This window comes from Orbicella franksi, chromosome 2 (assembly GCF_964199315.1).
Source record: "Orbicella franksi chromosome 2, jaOrbFran1.1, whole genome shotgun sequence".
Lineage (NCBI taxonomy): Eukaryota > Metazoa > Cnidaria > Anthozoa > Scleractinia > Merulinidae > Orbicella > Orbicella franksi.
Window position 1 is genome coordinate 35,253,101 of NC_138146.1, and position 15,683 is coordinate 35,268,783.

Genomic DNA, 15,683 nt, shown 5'->3' on the forward strand with positions numbered 1-15,683 from the left:
CTTCACTACTACTGCCGATTACCAATTGCCCCATAACCTTAAGACTCTCAACTGGTGTAATCTTCGCTTGAGAGAGTTCACGTGTAGTCCTTGTACCAGTTGTGATGTCATCACCTTTCATACCAGAGGATGTTTTTGATAATCAGCAAGTAAACTAGAGCATACCTGAAAAGTGTGATAGGATGAATGACAGTAAACCTATGAATTTCTTTTCTCAAAATCAAACATTACATAAAAAAAACATTGATCGTCCCTATCATGGCCACTTTCCTTGATGTTTCATTGGAGACTTAACGAAACGGAACAAAGGCAGTTGAAAGGCCAACAAAACTGCAAAAGAAAGAGAGAGAAAAATAAACAAATAAACGAGAAAAAATGAAAACCCTTAATATAGCTTTTACTAACCCCAAAATGAGTTTTCTTTTTGCTTTTGTCCAAAGAAACCCCGGAAAGATCAGTGGCGGATCCAGACCTTGAGCTAAGGGGGAGGGGCGGGGGAGGTTGCTTGCCCTGCCGGCTTTTCTTCCTTCTGCGATTTTTTTTACCCGAAATAAGGGGGGGGGGCCCTCCCCTAAATCCGCCACTGAAGATACATGTTTTTGCCTTAACATGAAAGGGCACGTTAGCTTTGCCACTTTCAAGTGATGTTTTTGGCCATTTGGTTGCAATCTGTTATGTACATGTAGTGTTAAATTGCGCTTTCTTGGAAAACATCTCAGGTGTCAGTGCGTTAACTGGCTGCTACTTGTAGCATTGAACCAGACACTGTAAGGGGGGAAGCCTATAGTTCAGCAGGTGCCACTCTCTAGCCACCCTGAAAAACATCTCATCGTATTCTGTCTAAACTTTTGTTTACGCTTCATTGATTTAGTTGCCTTGAGATATTAATAATAATAATTTATTGATTTATAGTGCGCTTTTTAACATACCAGGTGATCAAAAGCGCATTACAACAATAAATAACCTAAAAGATATTTAGAGACAAGGAAGAAAAATGAAACAAATTAAGGGTACATGTACATGTACTGTGACTGTTATCTTCACTCAAGGTATAACGTAATTGTTTTGTATTGTCTTGACAGTCGTGACTTGTTCTTGGGTGTTGGTTTGGACCACTTAACAGTCATTGTGAATGAGAAATGTTTTGATGCTGCTCTGAGGATTGTGGCAAACGTGACACCAATATTTTTTGGTTGTCCAGATAAACTTACACAGGAAGCAAGGTAATGTTTACAATAAAGGCAAATTAATAACTCCTAACTTTTCTATCCAAGAAAATGTCTGGTGACTAAATTTTATTTGGAAGATATTTTATGAAACCTTAACAGAATGCATTTACAAGTGATCCCAATTATTGGTGGGATTTACATGCAGGAGTTTCATGTAAAACGTTTTTAGTAGCCTGCGGGCAGGCTCATGTTGGAGCACAAACGCGCGCGGCGTAGCCGCGAGCGCGAAGCCTCATCACCAGACTCCTTTCCGCCGGATCGCTTTGCTCTTCGCCGCTCGCGCGTGTAACTCAAAGGTGAGCCTGTTCACAGGCTACGTTTTCAGCAGGAGGGTAACTGGTTTTCACAGGCGGGCAAAACCTTTTGAACTGAACTTCCTTATAAGAAAAACCTTTCTGTACATGGTCAAACCAGACGGGCAAAATCAGCCTCGCAGCCTGTCAATCTGCCTCGTGCCTGGCCCTTAATGAAACCCCTGACATGGCACTTAATTTACATAGGTTAATGATAGTTTTAACTAATTCTACACAGGTTTGTGTCAGTTATCCATCGTTTAAGCCAGCTAGACAGTGATAATGCAGGTTATGCTGAGAAGCTTCTTCAAGCCTCCACGGTTGGACAGTACTGTAAGAGGCTGGTGGGAATCATGCAGGTACAGTGAACTCTGAGTCAGCAGAGGCCGGGTCTCTTTTTCACTCGAGCATGACTGGAAATAAACCTCAAGGAAGAAATCCTGGTGGCAAGAAGCGCTCCTTTCACGCGCGTCTGTCCCCCGGGATTTCTCGCGGGCACTCTTTTCTCAAGGTTTTTTTTTTTTTTTTTTCGCATCACGCACAACGGACTAAGCGAAATAAGGACTACTCGTAATCTACTTTTTCACATCTTGAAAGTTGTTGTCTGAGGCTGTTGTGAGCAACCTGATTAAAACTGAGCATGCGAAGAATTAATGTCTGAATAGCAGAAGCACTGATTTGGTGATTTTATACATTGAGTCAATCTGTAAAATCGTGATTATATTTCTTGGAAAAACGTTTGTTGACTTAGCCGTTCAATCCTTCAACTAAAAACCTACGCTCGTCAGTTTAGTTTACAGTGTTATATTGATATTGTACAAACTGAAGTTTGGTTACATATTCCAGTTTTGATCTTTAGTATACTTGGGACTTTGGCATGGTTAGGTTAACATGTATTAATGGGGTGTCTGGAAAACCCGAATAGCGAATAGCGAATAGTCGCGAATAGCGAATAGGGAATAGTCCCGAATAGTGCGAATAGTCTCGAATAGTGCGAATACTGGCGAACAGTCGCGAAAAGTGGCGAATAGTGACGAATAGTCGTCAATAGTCACCGCTTTAGATCTAATATCCAGCGTTAATTAATTATCCAAATAAGCAACAGAATTTCAGTGAATTTATTACTTTTTCTTCTCCGAACTCAGGCTCGGGCTGTCCATCGCCGACATTGAGAAAACATAAAACACAAGGATAACCTGATAAAAAAGACGTATTTACGCTTTTGCAGCGGTTAAAACAGAAGAAATTACGTTTAGCAAAACCTTTTGTCCTGATAAGCGTCTGTGCTTTTTAGCGGGAAAATCCCATCCTACGTTGCTGCGAGGTTGACTGCGAGATACTGGGTACCCTATTTGTTACTATTTGCCACTATTTGCCACTATTTGCCACTATTCGAGACTGTTCACCATTATTCGCACTATTCGAGACTATTCGCTCTATTCGTACTATTCGCTATTCGCTATTCGGGACCGTTCGCTGTTCGCGGTTCGCGACTATTCGCTATTCGCTATTCAGGTTTTCCAGACACCCGTATTAATGCTAGGCAATCAAACTGCTGATATTTTTATTGAGGAAGGCTTAAATGCCATATGGCATGTCATCCAAACGAATGTGTAACAGGCATTACGGCATGCCTACCACATGTTTGTGCAAACAATTTCCAAGTCAATTTCTTTTCTGCAGAGCCATGTTCAGAAGTTTCAGGCCCCTGGTATGGTAGGATCAGTCAGTGTTGTGGAATTTTGGTTGCTAACTTTGTGTTCATTGCCGAATTGGTACAGGTCAGTACCAGCTGTGCTTATTACACACATACTTTCCTGCATTTCTTGGGTATATTGACTCAATTACCTGTTTGGCAGGTTGAAGTTTGAATGAACTGAATAACCTGTGTGTATTCTCTTTTCAGGGATGTTTGTGTGCAGTTTTTACTCGACAACCTAATCAAAATTGCAGTAAGAGTCGAGGGAAGCCTTTCAATGATACAGACTCACCTCATAGAAGCCTACCGGGTATGTAGAATACGTACATTGTAAACACAAGGTGGAATATATTGAGGAAGAAGTGTTTCATATCACATGTCGAAGAATTTGGTGAAGGTATAAAGATAACAACCCCAGTTGACAAGGTTCTTGAAAAAATATGGTTTTTGTCTACTTACATAGCAAGTATTTTTATACTCAGCAAAACATTCTTGTAATAATTGCTGAGTTTTGTGTAAATTGGTTCAGAAAGTTTTTTCCTTATTGTGTGCTTGTGTCAAGGTGCTACTCAAAGAAACTGGCAGTCAAGGTGTTCTTGCTTCTATTGTCTCTTGGGTGACTTCCAGCAGCAACGCTCCGCCTGTCCTGTGGGATATTAAGGTGAGATAACGTTACACATAAAAGGGATTCAGTGTTTCAGCCAGAAAATTTTACTTGAGGGCCAAAGTGGCCCCTGAACATCTTTTTTTGGGGCCAATTTTTTAGAAAAGGGGCCAATAAACTGAAAGCTACAGAGGGAAAAAATGCATCAGAGTACCAAGGAAAATAAAGCAGTTTATTAGGATCTATGATAAGATTTAATAGTAAGTGCTTTTTGAAGTGTTTCTACTCAATAAAGTTTCTTTTGAATCAGATACTAGCATGGAGGATCCGCACATTACAAGAGAACAATCCTTAGGCATACATGACCCAGTCAATGATCAAGGGTTTGCAATGCATTATAGGGCGATTTCAACCACGGTCAGCCATTTGGAAGTTGTCCGATATGAGAAGAATCAATACCGCAAAGCAAAAGGACGGATTGAATTCTTTTCTTATGTTGAATGTTTTAGAAGCAAAGATCTTTCAATATGATTTTCTAGAAGGACATAATGTGTGACAAAATAACCGTTACTGATCGTCAACACAGAGAAATGTAGTCACCATTATGCCGTATTATGGCGACTAATCCAGAATTTTTGGTCGCTAAGGATGAAATGTTAGTTGCATTGGCGACCGTATCGATCACAATTTCGAGTCCTGGGATGGCTTTTGAAATATTATGCCTGTGTTAAGCCTGCAGTCTTGTAAAGCAAAAGGGCTAAATTGGCCCTTTTTCGTTTTTCTGGGGGCCATCTCTGATTGCAACGCGGGATTCCCGCAATGGCGCGCTCTGGCGGAAACACTGCGGGATTTCAAATTTATGGTTATTGACCCGGCAAATTCTTGGATTACCAGTCATTTAGTCATCTGGCAAAAGTATCTTTAACCAGACAATGTGCAGGACCAATGTCTTGACTTTGACTTTTATGCAGGATCCCCGAAGGGTGATGGTCCAGGTGACCACCTTCTACCCGGCAGATTTTATTTTCTTCAAGCTCTGCCCAGTACTCCCAGATGCTACACCATGTGAAGGGTTAATGTTACCTTAGGTGAATTTATGATACCTACATACTGTTGCTTGTTAACAGGCCAGCCCAGACTACAGTTACTATGCCTATTGTGTGCTGTGCATGGAAACTCAGATGGAAGAGAATTCTGGACTCTCTGTAGAAATGAACAAGAGATTGCTGAAGAAGCCTGATGCCACAGTCGACGCAGTGCTTAAGGTTAGATCAATACTACTTTTAAAAAGGAGCTACGTCACGCTTTGCGCATCTTCAAAAGTTTAACCTTAATTTTTAAAGTTCGTCGTTTGGAATCTTCGCCATCCTTGACCACCCTCGCCATCCTTGAACATCTTTCGTCCTTGATGAGTTGTCTCTTTGGTGTTTTTCGACCTTAGTAAACTACTATTCTCTGGTTTCCTTCAATTTAAAGGTAATGGCCAAAACAACTACAAAAAAAAAACCCGACTGAGCCCCTGTAAGACTGATCAAGCTACACTAAGCAGTTCTCTGTACTTTTGTGTTATCTTCCTTTTAAGTTCCATTGTTAACAAAATTTTCTAGAATGTTATTGTCTTGCACTGAACAAAAGATTCTGTGTGACAGTAACATTGCTACCAGTAACGTTTGCGTTGTGGTTTAACCTTTTTGTTTTTGACAATTTGGAAACTTATTTTACCTTCTCTTTTTTGCTGATCTTAATTTGAAGTAAGGTAAAATGGAAATCAAACACTTTGTAATGTGTAAAATTCAATCAATAAGTTCTTTGAAATTGTTCCATATGTACATATTTTAGCGTTTTTAACCATATATTTGTGCATGAAATTTTATTCTTCCACCGAACTTGAAAATGACCGTTGAACGGTCGTTCGCGTATAGCATTAATTTTTAAAACAAAATCAATGTGTAAAATGCGTTTTATTGATTACAGAAAGTAGTGAAGACTATGAAATTATCATGGACACCTCTTCTGTCCAGCCTCTCCATCTATCGTTGGGCCAATCAGGCCATGGTTACAGAAGTGGATCATCCCATGTTACCGCTGATCTGGCAACGCTTCTTTAGACTTTACCTGCAGAGGCCAGTCACACAACCTGGGTGAGTAGGGGGGTGAAATTTGCTTTTGGGTTAGAATGGGGGAAATAGTTGTTGGTAGTGCGTGTAAGGTGGGGTAAGGGGGCCGGGGGACTGTCGATGGTGGTAGAATAGCCAGTATCCCTATACACCCATGTGCTCCTGTAGAGAGATGTAGGTAGAGACATACTATGAAAGGAAAGTGTCTTGTGCAAGAACACAGAGAAGACTGTAAACGAATTGAGTCTCCCAGATAGCAACTATTAGGTCACAACAACTTCCTAGTAAGCAATAGGAAAATTAATGTGTGAAGTTGTGAGTTTCTAAAGAAACCAATTTGCTGTGTCGGCGGGTGAATGAAGCACTGAACTATCCATTAACTCGAAGCTAATAAAGATAAATGAATTACTTTGCTCTTATGGACAGCTAACATTCAAAACATCAGCTTTGCAAACTCGCTACAGCAGTCAACCTCAAATTAGTTCCAGGCGTTCGGTTACTAGAGAGTAACGAGAAAAGCGGGAAAAGAAAAACGTTTCTCTCGCCGATTTTTGTGCTGCTCGCCAACTAACTAAACGCGTGAAACAGGCTTAATTCAAGGTGATAGATAGCTGTGTAATTAGAAACATATCATCTGCCTTTTTTTGCTGAAGGCTTGCTCAGCGGGCTTGTGTGGGTTATCGTTTCTTTGAGAGCCAAGGTTACAGCTCAATGCTTAAGAAGATGAAGCAAAGACTGCAAGCAACAGCTGAACATCACCGCAATAGATCAGTGGAGACTGGGGCAGACCATGATGCAGTGATGGACAGTGACCGTGAAATAAGCAAGCAGTTTGAGCACACAAGAGCTTTACATGAAAAACTCTCAGGGTATGTACAAGGTTGAGTTACAGCAATTTTGGGAACGGTTGGGACATTGTTCAGTGATCAGGGTGTATTGTTGTCGTTGCTCATTGTAGTCCTGCAGGGAAAACCTGTGACGAAAAGGGAATTAACGAAAAGAAGAAGTTTTCAGGGTTCATAGACTTCCACCAGAGTATTCTGTGTGGCGATTCATGTTGTATAACGTAATTTTTGGTGACCCTCACAGCTTGACATCGTCTTTCTTAAGTTTCCTCTCTGGGATTTGAAGATGTGGTTATCATCTTAAGAACACTACAAAGTAACTCTTTCTGCTGATTGCAGTCCAACCTCTTATTTTGGGGATAAGCGGCGTCTTTGTGAATATCATAGAATAATCGTGTATTTCAGCATTGTCATGACAGTGGAAGTGAAGTTTTGTTTAGGCTTATAATACATTCCTCGTGCTCTGTGTTGTAATGGAGGTTTGTTGCTCATTGCAGGTTTTATCAAACTCTTGTTCTGTGGCTGGATGAACCCAGGCTTCATGATCCCGATCTCTACTTGCCGTCATTACCGCCTCCTTATGATCCAGCCCGGCTGGAAACATTGCTCAAACCTGAACTGGTATGTGCCCACGCATCCTGAATTGCTTAGTTGTCTGGGAGCTAGCTGGGACATGCACAAGCAAAAATATAATATGTTCAAGTGCATGGATTATGTACTTATATGAGACATCTGTGTTCAGCATTATATTACTTGTATCTCCATTTTAGCCCAAATGTATTGCACCATTCACCGTGGAAAAAATGTTTTTGATCTGACTGTGAACTTACATGTATCAGATTGTTGTTGATACATTATAATCACACCTTGCTTACAGATTACCCCAGTTGTCTGTTTTATTAACGTTTGCTTCTCATTTGCAAGCTGAGGGTTGTTTACTCTCCTAAGTTGTGTAAACTTTGTCACAGGAACCGTGGAATGACTTGCTCTTCGTGAACAAGATTGATTTGGAAATAACCGAGTCTGTGCGCTGCTGGGTGAAGCATGCCCTGGGTCCACAGAAGAAGCCTGTTGAGGGTAAAGTAACTGGACAGTGGAATGACAGGAATTCAGAGACAGGTACACACACATCAATCTCAGATTTGGTCAAGTGATTCCTTCAGTTTACCGTTTGTCATAAAAAAGTTAAGTCTTTCAAACCTTAGCAGCTCATAAGCTCTGGCACTTAACCTCCCATTTCTGTTGCTTGAAGTGGCCAGGTGTTTGGCTATGAACCTTGGGTGGTTTGTTGTTATCCATTTATACACCTGGTTGGAGAGAGGCACTGTGAGAGTAAAGTGTTTTGCACAAGAACACAACACAATGTCCCTGTCAGGGCCCGAATCAGGATCATTTGATATAAAGTCCACCACACTACCCGTCAGGGCGCCGCGTCGCGCGCTGACTGCTACCCATTTCATTTTAAAGTTAGTTCTAGGACATTTAACCTCAGATCGAGACAAAATTAAAAAAAGGCACCCGCATATAGTTGACTACTTTCCTTATTTTATCTCTTATGGATGCTGTAAAAAGGAAGTATATCAGTTATTGATCAGGTTGAGTGTATCTCTGTCAGGTTTCAGTCAACAGGCCTAGCAGTATATAGAATTTTAAAATACAAGTCTCAAAACGTAGCTTTCGAATGAAAGAAATAGCCCATTTCCGAGTTGACCGAAGCCTTTCTATGATCCTCTATCATAGCGAGGCCTTTTGCACAGTCAATTATATGAAAATGAGTTTAATTTGCATTTGAACGAAATCTCATTTTCATATGAAAGGATGGACGCCAAGACTCGCTTGAAGAAATAGGCTTGATTTAATTCGAAAATGGCCTATTGGCCCTGATTGAGATACTTTAGGTTTGAATAAGCAACACTTCTAACTCTTGATGTAGTGAGTTGTTTGATATTTAGCGCACTGAAAACATAATTATAACGACATTTATAATAGTTTTTTTTTTCAATTTAAGCTGCCTCAAGGATCATCAGAAGAATGAAAACACATCCTGCCCCCCTACACCCTCCACCTGTAAAAAGATTAGAACCCATCCTACCCCTCATGACTGATGCATCACTAATGAACAAACAGAGGCTACTGAACATTGTTTATAGTCAGCTACAGGGAATAGTTAGTCATGCAAGGTTTGTGAACAATACTTGTCTATTCATCGTTTCATTTGATCGGCAAACTAGTATATGTAATCTATGAAAACAACAGTAGTTAGTTCTAGTTATTTGAATTTACGAACGTATTAGGGTTCAACTTTGTAGGCATACTTGAGGTTCTTATGGCAGACAGGTAGTAAAACGTTTTCCTTGTGTGCACCATCTACGATAAAGCTGAGGCAATTTCCGAAGAGAGCATTGCTGGTAATCCTGAAGGGCTTGAGAACCAGGCTTAGCAAACGCAGAGTATAGCTGCTGCAGAAGCTGTTTCGATCAGCATTCTATGTTTCGCATCTGTAAATAAACTGTTTTTATTGTTGTTGTTTTATTGTACAGAAAGTTTTGTGGTCTTGTTGGTCAGCACGTCTCCTTGGACATTGAATATATTGAGTTAATACCCAAAATGTACTCGAACGAGATGTCGCAGGTAATACCTTATATTTCATTTCGTTGTTAACAGATCTAAGTCGACAAATCTCTGATGTAATTCAGGCCTTTAAAAAGTGTATTCAAGACATGCTTCATCGGGTATTTTTTCTTACTGAAATAGAGTTAAGGTAAAAGCGAGGACAGAGGTCATGCACTTTTGAGGTGTCTATAAGAAAAAAATAACTAGCCAAGGAAAACTTTGTGTAAGTGTCGGTAAATTCAGCTTCAGCACTACGATGCTAATTGTGGACGTTGTACGTGAACAAACAAATACTGAAAATTTAATTTAAACGTGTTAAGAATCCTCAGTTGGAAGCGAGGTTATGTACAGAGCGTAGCCTAAGAGTTGAACTCCGGTCTACCAAGAGCAAAATTCAGCTGCTGGCAGGATGAAGGATTTAAACCGAGGAACTCCAGATTTCAAATCTAGTGCCCTGCACCACTCGGCCACGCTACTCTCAACATTTGTCAGAGGAGGTGTAGCAAGTTTTAGCATTTTCTCTGTGCAGAAATTCTTTATGATATTCATATTTCCTGCAAGTATGTGTGATATATTTTTCGTTGCTCTAGGTTGTAGTACAAGTACCTTGTCGCAATAAGGTGTTCAAGGAAGGAACTCAGTGTCGGGGACCCGCTACTCTCACCATCAAGGTAATGTCATCCACTAACCTGTAGGATTACTCTGAAATATCACTTAATGATTCCTTACATTTCTTTCCCATAAGTTTTGAGAATTTGGTGTCATAACAAGACGATTTATCTTCTAGTTGCACGTCATTCTGGTGCTTGTCTCCAGTTTCTGTAGCATTAAGCGAATTCACCCCCCCTCCCCCCACCCTCCCCAACCCAATGGGATGATAGTCCATCTCAGGGTTGTTCTCAGTATGAAATTCACCAGTAACCAGGGCAGAGAGAGGTTCAGGGAAATTAAATTGTCTTGCCCAAGAACACAACTTGGGCTGGTTGATCTTAGTCCAGCGCGCAAATCATTAGGCCACCCTATCCACTATGAGATCATTGGAATCTTCGTGATTAGTATGCAGTAATTTAAGTTAGGGAGAAGAAAAGGCATCGTTCACTTGTGAGCATTGCTGTGCTAATCATTGTACGTTGAAAGCTATCAGCACATTGTTAGAAACGTTCTGTAAGGACTACTCAGCTGTTTAGTGAAAGTTAATTCTATCGGTGCTGATTACCTGTAAGTTAAAGTCTGCATACGAGCCAATTGGCCCATTAGGCCGGAGTTTATCCCGGTTTCTGTAGCATAAAGCGACTAGGAATATTTCTACTCCCCTTCCCCTTCCCCGCCTGCCTGCCCTGGATGGGATGCTAGTTCATCGCAGGGTTACCCCCCGAGCATTAAGTTTGCCGATACCCATTTATACACCTGGGTGGAGAGAGGCACCGTGAGGGTTAAGTGTCGCGCCCAAGAACACAGCATAGAGTCCCCGGCCAGGGCTCGGACCCAGACTGCTTGGACGGGAGTCGAGCGCACCAACGATGATTTTCTTTGTCAACAGTTCCTGGCTAAACGTCCCAACGAAGTTGTAATCCGAAAAATTGCTGATAATCGCCGTGAACAGGAACAAGTTGTACAGAACTTCATTCAGCCATGCCCTGCGCAATTGTGCGAGTCTGCCGCGTATATTGAAAGTATCATCACGTAAGTAGTAGTGATTGACATCTGTCACATGCATCATTTGGCCAACATACGCGTATGACCAACATTGCTTCAATATTTTCCGACACTGGTTTGATATTTCACCAACATCTACGCGTGACATGAAAACGTTGGTTTCCCAATGTTTGGTTGAAAGCGACTGATGTGTGTTCAATGTCTTTTGTGCAGTAATTTCTTGGAACTCCTTATCATTGTAGATTTAAATCTCGCAATAAACGTTTTCCTTAGTAAATCATTTCCCAGTTTACTTGATGACAAGGATCATCTTATTCACATATTAAGAAACCTCGTGATTTTTATTGCAGCTCTTTAGTGAACAAAGCAAAAGGTTCTTCAGAGAGGAGAGTGAAAGGTATTTGTAACTATCTGTTTGTCTAAAATAGGTGTCAGGGAGGGGGGGGTACAGTTGAATTTTTATTTAGATACAATAGTCTGGGATTAAAAACGAAGGTTGACACTGAATGGTCAAGAGGGAAGAAGGCACATACTGATTAGATTAGGGCGGGGAGCAGCATTCTCTACTGGTTGACATGTTATATTTTATCTTGCCCTGATTTCAGAAATTATCAGCGACATTGGCACAGCGTTGTTTTACCATGTTACCGGAGCAATGGACGATAATGTGATGAACTACCAACCGACTGTCCAGTTCTTTACGTCCTGTGTCGATATACTGGGAAAGGTTAGTACTGAGCCAAGTACAGTTATCTTATATTGAACCATTAACACTCAATGAAGTCGTGGGTTGCGTCAAGTTTTGTGCATCTTGAAACAGTTAGCCTAGCTTTTTCAAGATCGCCGTTTGTAATTCGTCGTAATCTACTACCACTATAAACAACAACATTTGAACATTTTTTTTTTTTTGAACAATCTCCCGCGTCCTTAACAGAGCCTCGTTCCATTTTAGTCATGTCTCTTGTTAACTAGCCAAGTCAACCGAGTTACTCGACTGTAGTTCATTATTTGCTGGCTCTAATTTTGTTTTCCTGGACCCAGATGTTCAAACTGTGGATAAAGCCATTTAACGATAACTCGTTATCCAGTGGATAAGTGTTGACTAACAAACTACGCTATCCAGTGGATAGTGTTAGTTATTTCTCTGTTGGGTAGCGTTATCCATCCTTTGAATAACTAGGCCCGGGCGTTTAAAATGAACCATCCCAAACAGTTTCTATCACACTGCCTAAAATTTTGTTTTTCAGGAGTTTATAATGAACAACTCCAGCCAAACAGAACAGCTGTTGTCTGCCATCTTGGAGCACTCTTCAGTGTCAATGCAGTTGGTTACCTTTTTCAGTCCCAATGATAACTCGGACTCGTTTACTACCATGTATCGCCGAATCCTGGAATCAACTGACGACGATCTTGTTTTCTCTCTGCTCACTAAGGTAAGCTTGTCTTCCTTGCCAGGTAAAAGGCTGTCTGTGGTTCATTGTTAGTTTCGTGTAAACCTCACACCAACGAATTGTACCTATTCATGAAAAGATCAAAGGTAGAGAGTTAATCCTTATTCTGCAGGTAATCTCGCTCAAGTTATTTGTAGACTTGCCGCTACCTCTTTCGTGGATGTTACAACGCGTGTTGTGGGGATGTTTTTTTTTAGGAGGATAAATATGGGTGTAAAGTCGCTCGGGCTTTTCACGTGCGGAAAATCAGCGTCCCAGTCCGCGAGCCAAGTGAGTCACTTGGCTCGTATACAGACTTAACCTTGTGTTTAACTAATCAGACCCATTGAGTATTCCTTGGCACCGTCCTGTCAAATCTACAACGGCAGGAGGAGGTGGGGGCCACTAACGTACCTCCATAAAAGTACCTTTAGGAAAGAAACACTTCCTTTAAGTATGCATCGCGCACAAGAGCAGCAGCCAAATATGGGCGTCACTGGGGTGTTGTTTGGGATCTAATTTACTCTACCCCCTCCAGCCCAGGGTGATTGTGACTCGCTTGTGCACTCTTCTTGAAGTGTTGTTAAGCATCGCCATTACGCTTCAGCCATGTTGATTGTTGTCACTGAGTAAGTTGCAGTAACAAATTACAAGAAAAATGTTGATGATAGTAGGTCTATATATATTTTATTCTGACACCTTAGTCTCTTTCTCGAGTTGAATTTCTAAGCATCGGTGTACGATAACCAAATTTGAGTCTTAAGCACTGTCATTTGAGTTTGAAGAAGGTTTATATCAAAGCTCCTGCTATCCTAAAGTTGTGTATTTTGTTGCTTGAATGGTATTTAAATGTCTGTTACATTGTCTCGTGTAATTATTTCCTTTTAGTTTGAGTTGCGAAAGTGGTTCTCATCACCAAACAGCAATCTTATGGAAAGATCGGCTTTGACGTCTGCCGTGTTTGAGGCACTCAACACTGTTGGTTATGAGCCTGCAAGTACCAAGAGAGCACTTCTAGATGTGAGTTCACGACTGAATGACCACCTGATCAACCGGCTGACCAACCAACCTACTGAAAGACTAACTGGGGGATGTATTAATTGTTATTGCAGCTTGCTGAACTGTCTGTTTGACTGACTTATTGCTAACGTCTTATTTACATGTTTACTTTTTTAAGGATTGATTGATTGATTGACTAACTAACTGACCAAGTGATTGACTGATTTCATTTGATATTCAGGTCTACCTTCGCCACTTGTCTACTGTCTTGATGTACAATTTTCCCGAGCAGTACAGTGATGCACTGAGGTTATTGTGTGAAGGTGAGTAGAGCACGCTATCTTTTTTAAACTTTTAAACTTTTCAGAGGGCCGAAGTGACAAATATTCTTAGAAGTACATGAAGACTGTAACGCACGATTTTCATGAACGTTGCCATGGAAGCATAAGGATATGTCATAGTTGAACTCGCCTATTGGTCGAGACATTTAATTAGTTTTTTTTTTTCTTTCCTCAGGTTCCAGTAAACGGACGCTTTGTCTTGATGTATGGAGCACGTTTATGTCCTGCATCGGCTGTGTGCCAACCACTGAAAATGAGCAAAAGACAGCATCAAAGGGAGTGCTCGGAGATGAACAGGTTAATATATTATATATATTTATATATATTGTCGATTAAGCTCATTGCTTACTATCCGTCTCAATGTCACTCAGTCTTATTCATCCTTGATTGCTGTTGTTAATGTGTAATTTGTTTTTAATTTTAATATTACGTTGAGGATTCCGTCGGTTAAAACGTAATTTTGTTAGTTCCAAAAGTGACTTCTTCAACAGGTTAACTTGTTCAAACTGCTGTCCATGTTGAAACATTGGATGCTATCCTTGTCCGTGCTTTAGTGTTTGTCAACGAACACTAAAATTTCTTGCTTTGCCCCAACTGATCTATCAAATGTATTAGGTGCTAGAAACTCTGGACTGGCTCACCAGGTACTTCAGTGGTCAGCGGGCTGAATTGGGAGGTCATGTGACTGGTGGCCTCTACACCATGTGGAGGCCGTACATCAAGCAGCTGTCTTTTGTCCTCGGTTTCATGTGTCAACAGATCGTCGTAAGAAGAGCTGCTGTGGTCTTTGCTAACAAGGGACAAGGACTAGACGCAGGTAAAGTTCGTTGGTTTAGACCCTTACGTACGAGGACCCATGTGTGCATTTGATCAATTTTACAGTATTTTATTGGCTTAATGCTTAGTTCACGGGCAGCTTAGGTATCAGGCAATGTATTTCACATCTTTAACTCCGAAATCAAGCAACTAAATCAAGTATTTTCAATTTTTTGAAAATAGTAATGTCATTCAGAAAGAGTTACTACCTGTTACTAGGGAGAAATGATACTTCTTTACGTACAGTGTCCGATATCACCTTTAACACTTTATTAATCGTGTGTTGTCTCCAAGACATCTGGTGGAACTGCTTGACGTACTTGATGATTTTCTTAATTCTCATTACCTGTCTGCTTGTAGATGTATTGATACCATAAGGATAAATTGGATGTTGATCACAAGTTATCATTTTCCTGTACTTTATTGTCTCTTTAGTGTTAACAGAGCTTTGGACGCTAATCTGTCGAGTGTTTGATCCCTGGATTTGTTCTCAAGAATCTCCTATTCCAGGGTAAGATTTACATTGTGGATTATTTCATTGTTATTGGCTGAGGGCAGGTCAATTCATCGTTAATTTTTAATTTTGCACTGCAGTGCAAATTAACACCCGGGTGTTCGAAACTTTCTCAGTCATAAAATAAATGAGTAATCGTATGAAATTAGGATTTGCACCACTCGTGATATTTTAAAATTCTTTCAAATTGCACTCTATAAGTCTCGAGCAATTTGAGACAATTCTCAAACAACACTCGTAGTATAAATCCTTAATTCCACTCACCTATCCTAATTTTGCTGACGTAATGTGATTTTCAAAGTTAGTGGGCAATCAAATAAGTTGTCCAAAATGGCTAGAAAAAAATTCCTGGTCCGAAAAGGGACTTGTAACTGTGAACTCCGTGATGGTAATTCGATGTTTGGTCACTTGAGTGGTTTAAGAGTGAGTTTAGCTGTTGGCAAATTATCGCAAACTGCTTCGCTCGTCTTTGGACTCTGCTAAGAATGTCTCATTTCAGCGGCTTTCCCGCGTTAATGTAATATCAT

General features: G+C 40.6%; 1 protein-coding gene across 1 annotated transcript in view; it reads left to right on the plus strand.

The window, feature by feature from the left end:
• The window catches only part of LOC145479559 (ectopic P granules protein 5 homolog), a 49,687-nt gene that overhangs the window by 23,320 nt on the left and 10,684 nt on the right, over nt 1–15,683 (plus strand). The window contains exons 22-43 of the mRNA XM_081457955.1: nt 1,083–1,223; nt 1,761–1,881; nt 3,206–3,303; nt 3,429–3,531; nt 3,784–3,882; nt 4,953–5,090; nt 5,800–5,966; nt 6,596–6,811; nt 7,285–7,408; nt 7,756–7,906; nt 8,796–8,967; nt 9,328–9,418; nt 9,991–10,071; nt 10,941–11,083; nt 11,407–11,453; nt 11,662–11,783; nt 12,304–12,489; nt 13,375–13,506; nt 13,727–13,808; nt 14,002–14,123; nt 14,442–14,643; nt 15,078–15,153. Of these exons, the coding sequence (XP_081314081.1) occupies nt 1,083–1,223; nt 1,761–1,881; nt 3,206–3,303; nt 3,429–3,531; nt 3,784–3,882; nt 4,953–5,090; nt 5,800–5,966; nt 6,596–6,811; nt 7,285–7,408; nt 7,756–7,906; nt 8,796–8,967; nt 9,328–9,418; nt 9,991–10,071; nt 10,941–11,083; nt 11,407–11,453; nt 11,662–11,783; nt 12,304–12,489; nt 13,375–13,506; nt 13,727–13,808; nt 14,002–14,123; nt 14,442–14,643; nt 15,078–15,153 (2,814 nt within the window). The remainder of the gene's footprint in view (nt 1–1,082; nt 1,224–1,760; nt 1,882–3,205; nt 3,304–3,428; nt 3,532–3,783; nt 3,883–4,952; nt 5,091–5,799; nt 5,967–6,595; nt 6,812–7,284; nt 7,409–7,755; nt 7,907–8,795; nt 8,968–9,327; nt 9,419–9,990; nt 10,072–10,940; nt 11,084–11,406; nt 11,454–11,661; nt 11,784–12,303; nt 12,490–13,374; nt 13,507–13,726; nt 13,809–14,001; nt 14,124–14,441; nt 14,644–15,077; nt 15,154–15,683) is intronic.